The sequence below is a fragment of the Cydia splendana genome, chromosome 5, assembly GCF_910591565.1.
Source record: "Cydia splendana chromosome 5, ilCydSple1.2, whole genome shotgun sequence".
NCBI classification, from domain to species: domain Eukaryota; kingdom Metazoa; phylum Arthropoda; class Insecta; order Lepidoptera; family Tortricidae; genus Cydia; species Cydia splendana.
The window spans coordinates 24,775,956-24,789,613 of record NC_085964.1 but is presented as its reverse complement, the minus strand read 5'-3'; the positions used below and the strand labels follow the sequence as shown (position 1 = coordinate 24,789,613).

General features: G+C 39.0%; 1 protein-coding gene and 1 long non-coding RNA gene across 2 annotated transcripts in view; one reads left to right on the top strand and one right to left on the bottom strand.

The window, feature by feature from the left end:
- The window catches only part of LOC134791036 (uncharacterized), a 195,956-nt gene extending 188,797 nt beyond the window's left edge, over positions 1 to 7,159 (top strand). Inside the window, exon 2 of the long non-coding RNA XR_010144234.1 lies at positions 7,036 to 7,159. This is a non-coding gene — a long non-coding RNA (uncharacterized LOC134791036). The remainder of the gene's footprint in view (positions 1 to 7,035) is intronic.
- A 4,069-nt stretch (positions 7,160 to 11,228) lies between these two features.
- On the bottom strand, positions 11,229 to 13,300 carry LOC134790315 (uncharacterized). Its single transcript, XM_063761086.1, has 3 exons — positions 13,126 to 13,300; positions 12,818 to 12,900; positions 11,229 to 11,510 (listed from the first exon to the last, which is right to left on the bottom strand). Exons 1-3 carry the CDS (start codon positions 13,217 to 13,219, stop codon positions 11,277 to 11,279), a joined length of 411 nt encoding a protein of 136 aa, XP_063617156.1. The 5' UTR covers positions 13,220 to 13,300; the 3' UTR covers positions 11,229 to 11,276.
- Between the last annotated feature and the right edge of the window lie 358 nt (positions 13,301 to 13,658).

The window sequence follows — 13,658 nt, the reverse complement described above, 5'->3', positions numbered from 1 at the left end:
ATTAAAGTCCACGAATGACAAAAATTATAGTCACAGGCGTCACAGCCAAAAATGGCAGGATTTTGTAGTCATTTGATGATAAAAACATACAATTTAAGTCATAAATAAATAACCGAAAATAACCGTAACCGGTTATTCGAGTTTCCAATATTCGGTTATGAAATTTTGTCAAAATATTCGGTTATAACCGAATATTTCGGTTTCGGTTATAACCGATTTGCATTCCCTAGTTTAGATACCTACGGTTAATCTAAGGGGTTGGCGCGTATATTTTTTTCTCTTAGCAATTATTCCCCAAAATATTCAATTTGTTAAAATCTAGTTGTTGGAGACCTCTTTTCGTTTTGAAAGAACTATCCACCCCGCACTATAGCGATAAAGTGAAAAAAAGTCATCCCCATTTTACCTTAAAAAATGTTTTCTGTTTTTATTTTACCATTTTGTCGCCATGATTAATTCATGCATCCATGCCAAATTGCAGCTTTCTAGCACTAACGTTGACAAAGCCGCGGACGGACAGACAGACGGACATGGCGAAATTATAACGTTAACAATAGTATTAACAAAATGGCCTTGTTTAAAACTGCGAGCTAAAATATAAACTCTTGGGAATAATGTAATTACAAAATGGCTGCCTCTAGAAAACAGGGCTTTAAGGTGACGTCGCTCTCACTTTAAAACTTCACACGTCCCACACTGTAAACTGACAGTTCGTAAACCTTATTACAAAAAGCATAAGGTCCACCGATGGACAGGAGTGTTGCTGTTGGTACCGAGTAGGTACAGTGGCGAGAGTAAAATTATTACATCGTATACCTATGGATTCTCATAGAATTGTAGAAGATAATCTTCAAGTAACATAAAAAGAACAAGCAATATTAATTTTATCTGTTGGTCATCCTAAATACCGTTGGGCAGATAGAGTGGAGGCAGATCTCCGTGAGCTCGGCGTCGGCGAAAGCTCTGGACCGATCTAAGTGGCGTGCTCTTGTGTTGGAGGCCAAGACTCATTTTGGGTCATCGCGGCAACCAAATAAGTAAGTAATATTAATTTTATAGTTTCGTGCAAACGTGCTTCGCCTTAAGGACTGGCAAAGGCGTCGGGTTTCGTAATTGTTACTTCATTATTTAGTTGAAGTGAACTGTTATCTCGTTATTCCGAGCACTCAAAGGATAATTGACATATTTACAGGTGAATAAATAGGACATTTAATTCAAAGTTTGAAACCTTTTTTTACGTTATTTTATTTAGAAATGTTTACGTTATTTCTACTTAGAATCACGATAGGTAGTATAAAGAATCCTGTAGATATTGTTTTAATTATTTTTGCTGCAAGACAAATTACTTACCTAATTATGTAAAAAACTGCAAGTTTATCTTAGGCAAATGTCAGTTTCTAGTTTTATAATATTATTTCTACTAAACAGATGTCGTCGTGGTGATATGGCAAAATAATATATTGTTAGAGTTAAGACCAAGATAAGTCTGCGACGGTTTTGATAGCACACGCAGTGCAAGTGTTAAGTATTTATACACTGTCATAAGTTCATAGAAGTTAGACGTTTCAAATAACACTTCATTGCAGACTTTTCATGGTCTAACTTTACTCTAAGTACGTACCTATTAGGTATGGGTGTCAAAATAATCTGAAAATGCATTAATTAGTCGAACACCTCTCTCCTGTAACTATCTCCCGAACTATCCGATACACCTTGCAAGTATATTGCATGCCTTTGCTGTATGTATCACATGCCGAGCTATTTAATCAACATAGTTTCATGTCTGGGCGGTTTGCTCTGTAATAAGATCTACAGGCTAATTCGAACGTACATAGGTAAGTACACTAATTAACTGGCCTATTCGGATTTCGAGATAATCACAAGATCATGAGACGATTTAGAGATCAACTAGATCTACATTAGATATGGACTAGATGTGACTTGGATATCTAAGTCATAACTTGTCGAAATCGTTCAAGAGGACCTCCAGAATCGCGGAAACGTCAAATTTGACATATCTATCTTACAAATATCTTTAAATTATCCGTATCGTAACTTTTTGAAGTCTAGTAGAAATCTAATTCATTTTCCGAATCGAGCCGTAATATTCGAGCGTACAATGACATCTAAATGATGTCACTCAAATATTGTGTATTTCGCTTGTACTTGTCCGTACATGTATTGGCGGGAGCGAGATGCAGGATAACGTTACTAAATATGATGGCTGTTGAGGGTCATGATATCGATATATTTGCGGATAGTGCTGGTGGATTTCGCAGAAAATGTTACCAAATTTTAAATGCTCTATTTCCCTGATGATTTTTGTGTGTATAAATTTGTATCCAATTTTTTTTTTTATTTGAATTTTTCATTGGTTTTAAATTATATTTGATTATTTTTTACACTGACGTTTGTAGGTATGTATCACATTATTTGACATTTTTATTTTGTGTTAGAATTAAGAATTAACATGTAAACGATTTGGTGACTTTACTGTAAGTTTATTATGTATCTTGAATAAATGAAATGAAATAACAAAATCACATCATTCATATTATCATGTCAGTGTCCGTTCGAACGGCCTGCTAGAAAAGGGTTAGTGTGAGAATGTAAACTGTAAAGTTTTCAAAAGTAAGATGATTAGACAGTATCTAAGTAGGTAAGCCAAGCAAACTATAATTTTGGTGTATCAAATTAAATGCATAAGTACCTATAAGAAACAAAACCTCTAAGGATCTAAGCGCCACTTGCACCATCCCACTAACCCGGGGTTAAGCGGTTAAACCGGTCACCCAGTGTCAAATTGTACTGGTAACCATGGTAACTCCAGGTTTAACCGGTTAACCCCGGGTTGTGGGATGAGGCAAGTGGCGCTTAGAGACAAATAAATTTGAGGACTGCCAAGTTTTATACAGTTTAAGTCTCTCATAAAAGCAGTCATTACTTCTCATTCTATTACTGTCTCAAATATATTTCATATGCTTTACGTAGATACGCTCATTAAATTAAAACACCTTCCATTCCATCTCCCACAATGTCAAAAAGAAATCTTCTCAAAGCATTTTGCGTGACTAAGAAATAATACGTAATTTCTTAACATGTCCCATTACTTAAAAGATATACATGTCGCAGTCGGATCGTATAATCCGCCGTATTACATTACGGCTAGCCGTTTTCAAAAACAGGGGCGTTTTGAAATGCGGCGGTTTAACGATTAGCCGGATTGAATGCGGCTGAATGAGAATCCGCCGGAATGTATTCGGCGCCATACGTTCTTCAACACGGCTAGCCGTAATGTAATACAGCGAGTCATTAGCCGCCGCTTTGACAGTTTTTAGTTCCCATTTTTAACACCCGTGGCGCTGCCTGACAAACGCTGGGGTGTCCATCAAATCTGGAGTTCGTCGGACTGTTTCTTTTCAAAAGACATTTCTTTCGCAACTTAACTAGACGGAGCCCCGCTTCGCGGGGCTCCTATTTCTGAACGGTTTGCCCTTCGGGCATCTGAAGCTACCTAACGAACCTAACCTACCTACCTATTGATTTAGTGAGACGTCCGTGAAAACATTACACTTTGGGGAAAAAAGCGTAGGTAGGTAAGTAGGTTAGGTTCGTTAGGTAGCTTCAGATGCCCGAAGGGCAAACCGCCCAGAAATAGGAGCCCCGCTTGCAGGGCTCCGTCTATTTAAGTTGCGAAGGAAATGTTTTGGAAAATAAACACATGTAGTGCGGTGGGACCATGGTAAAAATAAATTAAATTGCAAACATTGTCAAACTCCGGTTACGTAGGCGACCGAAAGAACTGGTCACTCTACAATCTAAAATAGTAGTACGATGCGGCTAAACGTTGGCCGCCTTATTGAAGAACGTATCGCAATGACAATCCGGCTAATCGTCGAACCGCCGCATTTCAAAACGCCCCTGTTTTTGATAACGGCTAGCCGTAATGTAATACGGCGGATTATACGATCTGACAACGACATACACATAACTTCAAAGAGATTCCTTTGCTAACGCATTTTAGCCCGTATTTACTTAGCATAGGGTATAAAATAAGTTGTTTTAATGTTAACTGGAGTAAATTTAAATGTTTTATAAGGAGTTGGAATGAGGGGAGGCGGGGTAAACAGAAAGTTGTGCGTGACGTGGATAGACATGTCGCGGCAGCCGCGAACGAGATAAGGGGAGAGTGGGGCATAGTGGGATTCGAGCAGTATGATAATAATATACACATAATAAATGTAGTTTATTGTAGAGCTAATAACTACGTTTTCAAAGAAACATTCGTTGATAGCGACATGCCTAAGAAAACTCAGCGAAAATATTTACTGCGCTCTCTGACCGTCTAGCATGGTTTGCTTTTTGAGCGCGACTCCATATACTATATGTATGTTATATGATTTCAAGTATAGATATAGAGTCGCGCGATAGAGTAAGTCATGCTAGGCGGTTTATTACAAAAATAAGACAACGGCACATCTCAAACTACACAAAAATTACAAAGACGCTGGTCTAATTATCATTCTCATTATACAAAAAACGAGTTTTTTTGCCATTTTTTACGTAATGGTACGGAACCCTTCGTGCGCGAGTCCGACTCGCACTTGACCGGATTTTTGAGCCATTTTTGTTGTATTACCTACTGTTCTGATCTTACTGTGCTCAACAAACGAGGCTTGAATACTAAGTGTTACAATTTACGCGCTCTCAATAGGCTCAGTAATTACTGGGAGAGCCTCAAAGATAGCTATAATTAGGTCTAGCCACGCTTAGGTTCTTTGGTTAACCTGATATTCAGGTTCTGAATGTATTTCGTTTGTAGGTGATAAATGAATTAGGACAATTTATCTCGTGTTCAATTTGTATAATAAGATTTTTTTAATGATACAGAGATGTTGTTTGATTATTTAAGTTCGATTATCGGCCCAATTCAAAATTTAAGATACGTCAGTTAATAGATCTAGAAACGATATGTATTAGATATGTCAGTGTAAAATGTGACGTTTCTTCAAACAAAATATCACTTTTGACACTAACACATCGTTTCTAGATCTACCTATTAATATTGACGTATCTTAAAGTTCGAATCGGGCAGTTTGTTGATTTGTCGAGTAGGTAAACTTTTAAGAATTGAGAGTTACACGACCCTTGCCGCCGCCATATATAATAATCGAATTTTCAACCAATATACTTTTTAACCCATTTTGCCAAGCGGACTCTAGGCTCCCATGAGCTGTGGCAAAATGCCAGGAACAATGCGAGGAAGATGATGATCCTTTTTAACCCATTCAGCGCTAATCACGACACGTTGTCGTTCTGCCTCTACGAAGCATTTCCGATACATACCAGGAAATCCATTTTATCGGCTACGATGTAGCGCTACCGTAGCTCAGCGGTGAATGTGTCAAATTATATGAAACTTGTCATGAGCATTACCGTAACACATTTAGGTCTGGTACTAGTTTTCCTCGGAAAAAAAATTGTACAAAGAAAAAAGAGCGAGTTGAAATGTTGTATGTAAAACTTCCTCTTTATTTTCTATGTATTATAATTTCCTGGCAATGAGAGAAAAATGAGAGCGTGACTTCTATTGTATGCCGGCGGCTAAGATCGTGTGACTAAACGATAGGTAGTGAGCCAGTGAGATATCACTCTAGAGTGGTTATAACCGTCCGGCCGGTCCGCGCATCGATCAGCCGGACAGTTTAATTAAAACATCGACACTCGTTTAAACAATCCCGGACTATCCCGGCCCTTAGGAGGAGGAACACCATTTGTTGGGTAAGTTGAGGATAATTTTATAGTATTTATTTAGTTTGTTGTAGGTACTAATTGAATGCTGCGTGTATGTAATTAAACTATTTTAATTTTTCTTGATAAATATACAGCACACATATTTTCCGATAATGGCTGGTTTAAACATGCAGCTATACTCGTAACAGTAACCAATCCAATGATATGAAAAACGCCATTTTATGCATCATTTTGTGTCACATGGTCAATGCGGTACATATGTATGCGGCGCATTGATCATGTTACAGAAAATATAAAAAAAAAATTAAGTTTCTTGCGCATAAAACAGATACAGTAGGTACCATACAACATTGGTGTAACAACGGTTGGTGTATTAGCATACAGGCTAATTCGAACGTTCACTGACACCAGAATAATATCTACTTAAATGACATCATTCTGACGTCTGTGTAATTTCGAATTGGCCTCATAGTAAAATAATAAAATCATATCCGGAATTCCGGCTACAGCCAGGTCACCCTAGCGGCTGGACGAGGGTCGCTGATTACTTCGTCTTCCGCTTTTAATTCCATCCCGGATACATTGCTGTGACGTCACGACACGACCGGGAACGGAACCCGGGCCCGCCGGCTCACTGTGTACTGTGATCTGACTCCGTGTTCGAAGGTACTATTAGGTTTCAGACTGCACTAATGCTACTGTTGCAGTATTGCGGCGAAGAGATCCCTTGAAGGGATAAGTTCGCTTTTGTACCTACCTACACATTTATTGAATTCTGAATCGTCTCTTTGTTATGCTATGAAAATTCACGGTATTATTTAAGTTTCGATTGACATTTTCTATCAAAGATTGTCGATTTGTCACCTTGGCTAGGCCCCTTGATAGTTAAGATCGTGCTCCTATTCAAAACCCTAATTTGTAATTATCTTTACATATATTATGTATATCATGTTCTCATACTACACCTACTCTTCTTTTTCTAGTATTTTTCTACGATTTTTGTAAAGCCCAGTTCATGAACAATCCTGGCAACAAGCCAACTTGACGAGCCGGTACCGAGCGAGTGAAAATGTTTCTGCCAACTAATACCGGCCGGGTTTGAATCCTAGGATTATACCTGATAACTTGGCTGGAGTACAGTCGATACAAGTTTTAATGGTTTCTTTTCAATCCTGTAAATGATGTGATGTGATCAGGAAGAGAACCAAGATTGTTGACATTAGCTCAGAGAGTTGCCAGACGGCATTGGACAGGGCACATTGCTCGTAGATCCGGTGGCAGATTTTTTTAATACCACATCGGTGGCAAACAAGCATACGGCCTGCCTGATGGTAAGCAGTCACCGTAGCCTATGGACGCCTGCAACTCCAGAGGTGTTACATGCGCGTTGCCGACCTTTTAAAAACCTGTACACTCCTACCCCAACCCCAACCCCCCAACCTCATACTGTAGACCCTCGGGAAAATGGGAAAACCTCGGAAGGGAGCTCATTCCATAGTCGGAGCGTCCGCGGGAGGAAATTCCTCTTAATCGCACAGTATGCGACCATTTAGGTTAGATAGGCGAGCCGGAAAACAGCAGGAAAGACTCACAAGATAGTCCGATGATCTGGTTGGGATCACAGGGAGCCGATGGAAAAGGTAGCGCTCGACTGGTTGTTGTGGAGATCCCTGGGGAGGTCTATGTCCAGCAGTGGGCATCTTTCTGCGGATATGAACAGATTGATAATACCCCGATCTCCTCTAAACTAAAGACACAGTACACTAAGAACAGTAGTGAATCTAAGGCCGCTCGGCAAGTTATTTGCCTACTCTTGCGTTGGCGCTTAGGGTTGTCACTTTTATTTTTAGTTAAATATTATTTGCATATTATGAGTAGCACTACGTTTCTATTTATTATAATATAATGAAATGTTCTATCAATTCATAAATGAAGTATAAATAAAACGCTTTTTAAATATTAACATTAGGAAATGGCAGTTATTAAAAAAATTATAAATTCGATACAGAAAAAAATCCTCCGGTTTCTGCATGTTCGGAACGCTTTATTGTTAGCGGTTAAAGTAAAGTAAATTCTCATCCTTACGTATAAATTTAGTAAAAAGGTTTTAGGGAAGCATGGGCAAGTAGGTATTATGAAGAATGACAAGTCCGGGTTTGAGGAGTCGTTATTGAGACACTATATTTTTTTTCTACTGTACGACTGTAATTTTTGAATTAAGATTTCTTATACCAAACTGCAAATGGGTATTTTTAATGTACGGGCTCCCAACTCAACTATAATATTCATTTCGATACAGTTTAGTCAACTATAATGAAAATGACCAATTACAGCTCGCCGCGGTCAAGAGGGCGAAACAAAACCATAGCTCAAATTAATTATTAATTTTAGGTTGTATAGTAGAAACAATTGGGTAATAAATCAGAAACGCGCATGTGACACCCTTAATATAACAACATCCATAGACTACGAAAACCACTTAGTGTTGCTTGTTAGTCTCCATAGGCTACGGTGGCCAAAATCGGGAAAACAACTGTCTAAAAATTGAATTTAGCGCGGAGCAAGTACCAGGGCCTCATGAGTTACGAGAAGGTGTCATTGACCAACCAACGCGGCGGCCGGGGCGCGTACCAGTATTATGAAGGTATCGCGGCTGCTCCCGTATCTTAGCTGTATACAGTGTATACTTTTGGTTTGGTTTGTTTGTATGATTCTACTAGTTTAAAGTATTATTTTTGTTGATTCGTAGAAAAAGTATTGTATACAATAGTGATATAATCAAGCTTTTCAATCTAGTACCTTACTTATACTATTGCCTCTGTTCATAGTCATGATCAAAAAAATTAAGGCGTACCGTCAGAGCAGACAAATGCGAGCGGGCGGGTAGCGTACTCGAATGCGCGCGATCACAGTCGCGGTACGGCCCACACTGCCGCCACCGTATTCCCCCGTATATTATGCTAATGTGTGCGTGGCAGCAAGTGCGTACACGGCGTCGGCGCGCACGCACACATTCAAGCCGGTAGCGGCACATTTCTATGAAGATTCACTACTGTTCTTATACTGTGCTAAAGATCCGACTTAAGTCACCTACTTAAGTTTCGCATAGTTATTGGCACTGTGACAAATCTCCACGACCTACAAGGTCGTGTCACTAACGACCTGAAGTAACTACCGATCATAAGTCGATTTGATTAATTAAAATTGATAGCGATGAAGCGATTAGACTCGTTCCACGGCAGAGGAGATGGCGGCTGGCAACTGTCTCTTGGTAGAGTCTGTTCAGAAAGAGAAGAGTCGTGGAATATATTGGGTCCCATACATTTCACGATTCTTCTCTTTCTGCTCAGACTCTAATCTAAAGCAAAGCTAACGAAACGAGATAAATAATGCAAACGATCAATTAAAAATGTACATTATAACATGCTCATAATAGCATAATAAAGATAAAGATAAAAAATAGTTTATTCAAGTAGGCATATTACAATGCACTTATGAACGTCAAATATCTAAAGCTACACCGGCTCCAACCCTACTGTACACCTCTGCCTCGAGAAGATTAAAATCCCCCCTCGACTGGAGGAGGGTATCCCAATATGGGGATGCCCTTGAATAAAACTGGTTCATTTATATTCAAATTTAAAAATAACAATTTTGGATAACCCAAAGTATGTAGGTACAGGAACTTATTTATTCAAAATCCTAAGGACTGTTATAAAACGGGGTTCAGAGTCGCTATTTCTCATGACTAGTTCCACCTCCAGCAAGGGTGCTTAGTTATAAAAACTCACGGTCCACCGCGTCCGATTGACTCACAAACTTTTGACAGGCGCCATTTCGACAACAACTTGGTGAGAGCAGATGGTTCACTCTTGATTAGGAAATTGTAGATCGTCATATTATAAGCCTAATAATAACCACTATTGGACACAGGCCTCTTCGATTTCAATAAGCTGTCTTTGATTCGGACTGCAGCAGATTTACTGATTTAATGCTGACAATGCCTAACTTGATAAATTGCGTAATAGGCTAATCAAATTAGATTGTTTCGAAGAATTAATTCCCAGCAAGCTGGAAATCGTTTTAGTATCTTCATTTGGTCCTAAGCGTGTGCATAAATTTCGAAGGCCTAGGAAAACACTTTTTTTCTTGGATTGACAAAAACTGTGGGAATTAATTTCTCATTCAAAACGCTTTTTTTATCTGATTGGCCTATTATCGGCACACAAACCTCCTCAAGGGTCTTGTAATAATAATAACGTACATTAATTTGCTTATTGTTCAATAAAAAAAAAATGCTGTTGGGGCATTGCTGCTGCGATTAGAAAGTTAAATCCGTCACCCATTTTATCAAGAAGATTGACAGTGACCCATCCTGCGTTAACGCTGCTGTAGCGGCAATCCGAATGTCACCTATTTATAAGTTGTACCTGTCTGTACCATGAGTTACTGACAGTGTCAAAACTGACATTACGCGAACAACTACGTCGTGTACTTTCATCTTGCTCGCACTAATATGCGGGTACGAGCGAAGTCAGTGCCAATCTGCGGGCTCAGCACGGTTCCATTTTTATCGACTATCACTATGCGTGTCCCTTTCGCACTTAGATACTTGTTAGAACGTGACAGACATGCTGACAAGGGATAAAAACGCGACCGTGCTAAGCCGCCTGGTGGTAGCCACACTAAACTATGTAGGTACTTACGTTGTCTTGAAAAACTTTCAAACGAACAAATCTGTAATCTGTGAAGCCTCTACTCCTTTTTTGATGTTCAAAGATTCTAAAACAATAAGCACTTTGGCATAACACCGTTCAAGGTCAACTAAAACCAAACGACTTTCATCTATAACCCTTGACAATAGAGTTCAAATTCCAGAGGCAATTATATTTTCTTGATCCCTAAGTTTAAACTTTTAAAGTCGCTGAACGAAGTCATAACTTTTACTAATTCTTTTGATTTTTAATTGAATTTAGTTGCGTTTTCGCTAACAATTTCTTAAATCTTTTTTCCCTGTTTATGGCTTGTTACAGCGCAATCTTCTGTTTCTCGTTAAAAGTTGTGTTTCGCAACTTTGACAACTTTGACGAGATAAAAGATGGGTTTTATAACTTGATTGTTGATTTATTTTACAATCTTTGTGTCTTAGGTTAAATCATATACACAGAAATAAGTACTTTTTTCGTGCAAAAGAAGTCTCATAACACTTTATCTTTTATCTGAATATAATTCCAAGTCATCACTTGTAGTGTACCGTGTTGCACCGTGTACAACGTGCGCAAATTACGCAAAATATTCAAAATACAATGAAGTTTTAGTCCACGGACTGGACGCAAGCGGTGCGAGGCGCGGCGAGCGCAAATCAAGGCCATTGAAATATTTTACTGTTGATTTGCCGCTCAGCATGCAGCAGAAAAGCATGTTTTATTCAAAAGACTTTGCTACTAGTATCGGAATGTTATTAAGAAAATCAATTGTATAGATGAAAATATTTTTAATGTACATACTTCCATTTAATCATATTAGTCATCTTCCGGTCCAGGTCCAGGAAGAAAATGTGGCCCAGTAACCGGTTTACACACCTGCTCCACGTTTAACTCGAGGTGTGTGCACCCAGGCACCTCTCTGGGACAGTCGAAGGTGACGGCGGTGTAAGGCTCGCTGTCCTTCACCAAGCTGATGGTGGGCTTGTTATTTGGCGTGTTGCAAACGCTAAGATACTGATGAACCAACCTTCTTCCAGGTCTGGTGCATTTCTGTTAAAAAAATAACTGAATTCAAAAAACAATCTAATGTAGGCCAGAATTTACCTATTTAGACATCCATAATTTTGTGTCAATAAATAATTATGACATTCCTTACGTATTACATCATTGAAAATATATTAGGTACTATATTCATATAGCCTCCTGAGTCCCTGAGGCCTTTATAAAGGATTTAATCCTTAATGGAATATAACAAGGTTCCAAATTCAAAACTGCAGTAATGACAAGGAGGATAGAGCTCCGCTCTTCGAGCAACGCCGGCTTCCGACACATCGGAAGGGAGGGGCCCAAGCGATATCTCACCGTACAAATCTTTCTGCCATTTTTTGCGGGGGGAAAGGTGCACACAGTCACAGTTCTCACACACTTACATACAAAATCCAATCTGTAATGACGACACAAATACATAGAAAATGACACACGTCAAAGACAAATCTTGCAAACCTCGATCTCTTTTTGTGTACGGACGAGTCATGACTGTCACAACACGCACACTAACACATTTACGTCAAAGAATTTTATTGTATTCTGAGAGATGAGAAGTCGGATTTGTCGCTCGACTGATCCGCAATTTGTACTGGGCGAGCAAAATCAATAAATCCAACAATTACATGAGACTAAAATATAAAAATTGTGTTTAAATGTAATTAAACGTATGATATGTAAAAAAAATATTACATGTGAAATGTAACACCTTCTTTTTGTAAATTTGATGTCCCCGACCTCTTTTTACGGCATAAAACCGAGCAATCAGGCATTTTTTCTGTTGCTGTCTTCACGCGCGCGTCTTGACTCGGTCTAGTGAAAAATCCGAGCGCAACTAGTTTTATTACCCGCGCTAGATCAGTTGATCTTGTACCTAGGCGGAGGGGAAATAGTGCGAATGCCGCCTCCCTTCCGTGTTGCTCGAAGGCTCCGCTAGATTCTGACATTAGTTTTTTTATTCAATTAATCGTCACCAAAGAGCCTGGGGGCCGATTTTTGAATTTCGACCGCTCGATTACGTGTATTTAGTTCAATAATATCTCCACTACTAGGCATTTAAATTCTACTAATAGAATTGAAAACGAGTGGTCAATACCACTCGATTTCTATCGCTCGTATTTCAAAAATTAGCATTTCGCCGTTTTCCACCGATTTTCGAGTGACGAAATCGAGCGATCGGAATTCAAAAATCGGCCCCCAGGGAGCCTCTTCTGCCCACTCTATACCCATTTGGCACACGTATGTGCCAGTTTTAACCACATTAAAATTTCAAGTCTCTGAATAAAATAAATTATTAAATTAAAATATCTTACATCAGGAATGACCGTGTAAAATTCACCAGAAACTGTTAGCTTAAAATTAATAGTATCATCCTGGTTGCCAATATATTCATCGCCTGAAAAAAAAAAACCTAATTTTAATTCAATTTATTGTACGACATACGCCAATTTATTTAAGCCTCTTACTATGTAGCGAGAAGACATTCCATTTACTGTAAGTATTGAAAATAAGCTTGTCGATTTTTCAGTAAAATGTCTTAGGATCGAATGTTTGTTTTTAGGACTAATTGGACGCATGAAACTGTTTATAAGATTATAATTATAAAAAATACTTCTGTTACCTATGTTCAGTGAGTCACAAAACGGGTTTCGTTTCGCGTAGGCGGCGGCAAGTAGCGCGGCGAGCGCGAGCAGCGAGCGGGCGAGCGGCGACATGGCGGCGGCGGCGGGGATGGCGCGTCGGCGGCGGCGGCGGTTGGATTGGTGTGTCGGCGACGCTGATACTCAATATAATTCGCGTTACTGAGTGTAGCGAATAATGTCCATGTTATTTATAATTGTTACATAATATTAGAGTTCCGTTTAGGATGGGCAAACATTTTATCATAATTTCATTTTTTTTAAGCTATGTCATTACTGATACCTACAAGTTTTATTTTATCGCTGACTGTACTTTTCTCTCAACAAGCAACTTAAACTCATCGAGACGATTCATACAAACAAAGTTCCTATGGCTATCTCCTGTGGCCATCATCAGATCAACTCGACGGTATCTGAAGTAAAACTACACTCAATCGAATAATGGGAAGTTGGTTTAGTTTAGCTTACTAGATTTGACTTGTACATGGTACATAGAAACATTTTAAGTTAACCA

Bases quoted from the DNA above. Each gene is read 5' to 3' on its own strand.
- LOC134790315 (XM_063761086.1), bottom strand. From the start codon at position 13,219: ATGTCGCCGCTCGCCCGCTCGCTGCTCGCGCTCGCCGCGCTACTTGCC. The intron at 12,901-13,125 runs GTAACAGAAGTA...TTTTTTTTTCAG, and splicing joins TTGTGACTCACTGAACATAG to GCGATGAATATATTGGCAAC. The intron at 11,511-12,817 runs GTAAGATATTTT...TTTTTTTAACAG, and splicing joins TTTACACGGTCATTCCTGAT to AAATGCACCAGACCTGGAAG.